This window comes from Hipposideros armiger, unplaced genomic scaffold (genome assembly GCF_001890085.2).
Source record: "Hipposideros armiger isolate ML-2016 unplaced genomic scaffold, ASM189008v1 scaffold_17, whole genome shotgun sequence".
NCBI classification, from domain to species: Eukaryota; Metazoa; Chordata; class Mammalia; order Chiroptera; family Hipposideridae; genus Hipposideros; species Hipposideros armiger.
The window spans coordinates 629,006-634,521 of NW_017731367.1; the positions used below are offsets into that span (position 1 = coordinate 629,006).

The window sequence follows — 5,516 nt, forward strand, 5'->3', positions numbered from 1 at the left end:
ACATCTGTTCCTGCTAAACACAGCTTTTCTTTGAAGACAATCTCAGAATTCAAAAGAGCACTGGCAGGGCTGGGGCTGGGGAGATGGTGGCCATAGGCCATCTTAGGGCACCTACCTTCTCCATGCCCTCCTACCTGTCTCTGGCCTTGGTGGTCCCCACCTTCTTGGAAACAGAGATATGGAAAGACGGAGGCTCCCACCACAGAGCCTCAATATTTGGAAAGGAAGGACTCTGTCTATCTCTAGCCACCTCCCCAGCCTCCATCCAGCCCAGGTGGGCAGGTGCGTGTTCAGTGTTGGTGAACTTCAGTGCAAAAGCACCATGTGTGGCCCGGCTGAGTGGCTCAGTTGGTTAGGAGCTCACTCAAGAGTGTGAGCTCTGAGCAACAGCGATTCGAGTCCTGGCCTGAGCTGAGCAGCTGCTGAGCTGCCAACAGGTGGCAGGATGGCTCAGCTAGAAAGAGAAAAAACAACAACAAAAAACAAAACAAAAAGTACCATGTGTAAGGAGAGGGTGGATTTGTGCTCTTGTTTAATTTTTTCAAAGCCCAAATTTCACGTGGGGGGAAAAGGTTTCTCTAAAATCCCTGGAAACTGCTGCGGTGGTGAAATCCTGGTGCTTAAAGCTTTTAAGGCAGATCTTGGGCGACGCTTTTGGTTCTAAGGTGGTTCTGGGTCACTCCTGTAAAATGGGAATAAGGACGCCTTTTTCGGCGAAGCCCACCCTGTACTGTCATCTCTTGCGGGGTCCGTTTTCCTGGCGATGCGATACGTGTCCCTTGAGGTTAGGGGCTGAGTCTGCCAGGCTCACGCCCAAAGCCGGGCACAGGGCCACGCGCAACGTTTGAGGAAATAAACAAACGGGAAGTCGAGGAGGGTAGGACGGGAGACGAGGCCGTGCAGCGTGCGACCCCCAGCGGACACTGGAAGGCAAACCTCCGCTGCGTTTCCGCCTCCAGGAAGGTTCGCCTCCCGACCTCCCGCGGCTCTTGCCTTCCTTCCCAGGATGCTCCGCGCCAACTGCGTCCTGTGGTTGGCGGCGCGTCCCCCACGTGACGCCGAACTGGCGGCGGCGGTTGCCCGGGCGACGGCTGGAGAGGTGGCGGCCCCGCCAGGGAGGCGCGGATCAGCGCGGCGGAGCGGCAGGTAAGCACGTCTGCGGATGCGGCCTGGCCACCCCAGAGCCCGCAGTTCCCGGGCGGGAGCAGCCGCGGTGGGGCCCGAGGGCTTTGGCTTTGCTGAGCCCTCGCTCCAGAGGAAAACCCCGACGCGCCACCTTGGCAGCCGCTGCAGGATGTCCCCGCTTCTCGCCTACAGTCCAGGGCTCTTACTGCGGCGTGGCCCGGAAGCGGCCGCCGGGACATGCCGAGGACAGGTCCAGCTTCTTCTCTCAAGAAGTCCCTGTGTTTGCTGCAACAGGCCACCCTTGGAGGGGGCCCCAAGTCCTCCAGCTGGGTAACGGTGGCGTGAACCGGAGGCCTGGGACTTTTAGATCCATCCCTTCCGTTACCTCCATCAGCTAAACCCCCCTTTCCAAAGCACCCCAGTTAGGTCCAGATTTCATCCAATCTAAGCAAAAACAGGATGCTTGCTATGCAAATTTTGCTTCCAGACACATCCCATAGTCATAGTCTTATCCTTAGTCAAAAACCATTACGTAGAAATTCAGAAGCTGCACCCGCAGCCCTCAAAAGTGATGGAAGAAGTTTTCTCTAGTTTCTGCAAAAAGGAGAGCAGTGGTTCCCCAACTTGAATGTGCATAAAAGTCATCCGGACAGCTTGGGTAAAACAATTTCTGGGCATCGTCCCTGCTCCTGTGTTCAGTAAGATCAGGGTGGTGCTAGGACTTAACCATTTGCACAACATCTGATTCAGGTGGTCCAAACTTTGGGTAATACTGTGTAGTGATCAGCGTCGGTCTGGATTTAAATTCCCACTTTGTCACCTACTACCTGGGTTATTGGGAGCACCTCAACCCCCCTGAGCCTCAGTTGCCTCATCTAGATGTCAAAGGAGAGTATACGTCATATTCATCTCTTAGGTTTATTGTGAAATTTTAATGTGGAACATTTTACTCATTGCATGCCATACATTAAGCCCTCAACAAATGAACCTATTAAGATATAAAGGGTTAGAGAAAATTCTGTAATTTCTAAGAATGGCAGGGTAATGGAATATCCAACATTGGCTTACGTTCACTGACAGACAAATGATCAGAGCAGAATCTTATTCAAATGATGCTATGAAGAGCTTCTCTGATGTTTATTAAGTACAGGGGTTTGCCAGGTGAAGAGAGAGGAGAGCGGTGTTACAGGCAGAGAGAACAATATGTGCAAAGGCCCTGAGGTTGGAAAGAGCTTGAGCTCTCAAAAACAACAAAGTTTTCTTGTTCCAGGGCCTTCAAAAATGCTCCCTGTGCTTGGGCTTCCTTATTCACCAGACGTTTTGGGTGACCTTGTGCCTACCAGGCAGTCTGCTAGGTTCTGGAGATACACAATTTGGATATAGCTTCCTGCCTTTGTAAACAGGATAATAAGTATAGCAGTAGACATAGATATAGGGTACAGAGGTACCCCAGAGGAGAGAGAATTGCCTTGATGGAGACGACAGGGGAGGGGTTCATGGAAGACTTCCTAACGGAGGTTAAGTCTGGACGGAGTTAGTATGATGAGTCAAGTTTCCCCATGAGGTGGGGTGAGTACATCAAACACAGGGCTTAGAAAGAGCGTGTTGTATGGGGGAATGGCCGGGAATTCACTGTTGGTGGGGCCCAACCTGGGCAGTGGTAGGGAGAGAGACGGGTTGGTGGTTGGCCCAGAGAAAGGCTGGAGAGGTGGGTGGTCCTCCAACAGTAGCTGTCTCTCCTGGTACCTCATGTATCTGGCGGGCCTGGAGGTGGTGGGTGGGCTAGGTGTCCTCACTGCGGCTGCCAGGTCACTGCCCTCTCCTTTGAAGTACATGCCATGGGCTCCACCACTCACCATCCCTCCTTGAGGCAGTCGCCTCTCTGGTACAGTGTTTCCCTTGAAGATTGTAGCTCCCGACTCACTGTTAACCTTTCCACCTCCTCAACTTCGGTTTTGGTGTCAACATCCTGACTGCGAAAGTTTCTTCATCCTCCTCACGTATAGGCAACTTTCCCTCCATCCTCCTCACCAACCCACTTCTGTGATAATGAACTTTTTGTTAACTGACCACCTCCAAAATTTCATTTCAAGCACCCATCTCCCTCTCCAACCACCACCTGCTATCTTCCAAGTTCACTTTAATGTGCCCCTGAAGCAGGTCTTTTTTTTTTTTTAAGATTTTATTGAGGAATTGGGAAGGGAATAATGTTGGGGAATTGGGGAAGGGAACATTGTAGTTTTCCAGGACCCATCAGCTCCAAGTCAAGTTGTTGTCCTTCAATCTTAGTTGTTTTTTTGAGGGCACAGCTCAGCTCCAAGTCCAGTCGCTGCTTTCAATCTGTTGGGTTGTCGGAAAAGTCATGACACATTTTTTCTATGTTTTTCGTTGAAAAATGCATCATGACTTTTGCGACAACCCAATAGTTGCGGGGGGTGCAGCCCACCATCCCATACTGGAGTCCAACCCAGCAACCTTGTTGTTAGGAGCACGTGCTCTCACCAGCTGAGCCATCCGGCCCCCGTTGGCAGCTCAGCAGCAGCTCAGCTCGGGCGCAGCTCACTGTCTCGTGGGAATTGAACCGGCGACCCTGTTGCTCAGAGCTCGTGCTCTAACCAACTGAGCCATCCAGCCGGCCCCGAAGCAGGTCTTTTTAAACAAAAAAAATTTTTATGAATCTTTATTAAATTTATTGGGGTGATATTGATTTGACCCCATTACTTCTTCACTGGCTTACAACTTGTGCACCTCCCTCCTTAACATCGCTCCGCTTCAGTGCTCCATCACCTGCTTTCTCTTTCCCCTCTTCTCAAAAATCTCACCCTGATTAACCTAACTCAGGTGCTAAAAGTGGCTGGAGAAAACTGCAAAATCGGGCCCGCTTTGTGAATGTTTACTATTTTTACTTGGGGGAAGGGGAATTAGCGTTCATTTACATAGATTAATTCCAATGTGTATCCTTCCTTAGAGTAAATGAATTGACCTTATTAAACTCTATTCTGTTCTGAAGCACTTTGAGGTCTTGACTATTAGAGTTACACCTACCACGTTATAGCACATTAGAAACTCTAAATAAGAAAAAGCATCTTCCATAGTCTCACCAGCAATCCTTGACGTCCATGTGCACCACCCTCCAGTCCTTGCACATTCATGGTAAATGTAGAAAGAATTATTAATTATCTGGAAGAATTATTTTTGACTTGAGCCACCCGATTTTCTAGTGCTGCCATGATGAAGTACCACAAACTTAATGTCTTGGTTTATTCTCACGGTTCTGGAGGTCAGAAGTCAGAAATGGGTCTCAGACTGGGCCAACATCAAAGTGTTTGTAGGGCTCGCCCCTTTCCGGGTGCTCCAGATGAGAATCTCGTTCTTGCCTCGCCCAGCTTCTAGGAGCCGCCTGCGTTCTTCGGCTCCTGGCTCTTCCTCCATCTTCAGAGCCAGCAATGGCTGGTTGAGTCTTTCTCACTCTGCATCTCCCTGATACCCTCCTGCTTCTCTCCTTCTCTTGTGGGGACGCCTGTGCTTACATTGGACCCATTGAATAATCCAGGCTCCTCGCCCTATTTTAAGGTCATGATTCGCAACCTCAGTTCCACCTGCAGCCTTCATTCCCCCTTGCCATTCAACCCAACATACTCGTAGGTCTGGGGATTGAGGACGCAGACATTTTTGGGGGCCGTTATTCTGCCCACCACAGACACCTTTTTTGTGATGTCACAGATGGTTGAGATGAAAGCTTTTATTTTATGTTTTTGCCTTGTACAGATTTTGGCTGAGAACTAACAGTAACCTTTCAATATGGGGGATATTCTGGCTCATGAATCCGAACTACTTGGACTCGTGCAAGAGGTAGGTGTATTACAGCACAGGTCACAAAAAAGAGACCTTGGAAACTCGGAAAGCTTGTATTTTCAGTGCAACAAATTTTATAGTGCCTTGAAATGGTTCTTCTATAATTACATCATCGTTACCTATATTCCATTATATAATTTTTATATTTTGTTTTCATAACTAAACTGAAATCTTAAAGCCACTTTTAAGAATGCTTTTAAAGAAAATAGTAAAAGCAACACATGCTTATGGGAAAGGATTCAAATATTGGGTTGTCGGAAAAGTCATGACTCATTTTTGCAATGAAAAACATAGAAAAAATATGTCATGACTTTTCCGACAACCCAATAGTATAGAAGTATAAACAGTGAATTTCCCTGCTCTACTCCTGCAGTGACCACTGCTAATGGTTTAGAGCAGGGGTTAGCAAACTTTTAAGATGGAAGAGCCAATCCTGTCCCTCACAACAATTTAAAAATTATTCAAGAGCCATAAAACAAATGAAATCACCATTATGTGAATAATAGCCTTTAAAAATTTTATAAATGAAACTATGA

The 5,516-nt window shown here is 48.4% G+C and overlaps 1 protein-coding gene across 1 annotated transcript in view; it reads left to right on the forward strand.

Annotated features, from left to right (window-relative positions):
- Positions 1 to 1,057: 1,057 nt before the first annotated feature.
- The window catches only part of ARMC9 (armadillo repeat containing 9), a 114,118-nt gene continuing 109,659 nt past the window's right edge, over positions 1,058 to 5,516 (forward strand). Inside the window, exons 1-2 of the mRNA XM_019628226.1 lie at positions 1,058 to 1,146; positions 4,894 to 4,977. Coding sequence (XP_019483771.1) covers positions 4,927 to 4,977 — 51 coding nt within the window. The 5' untranslated portion in view covers positions 1,058 to 1,146; positions 4,894 to 4,926. The remainder of the gene's footprint in view (positions 1,147 to 4,893; positions 4,978 to 5,516) is intronic.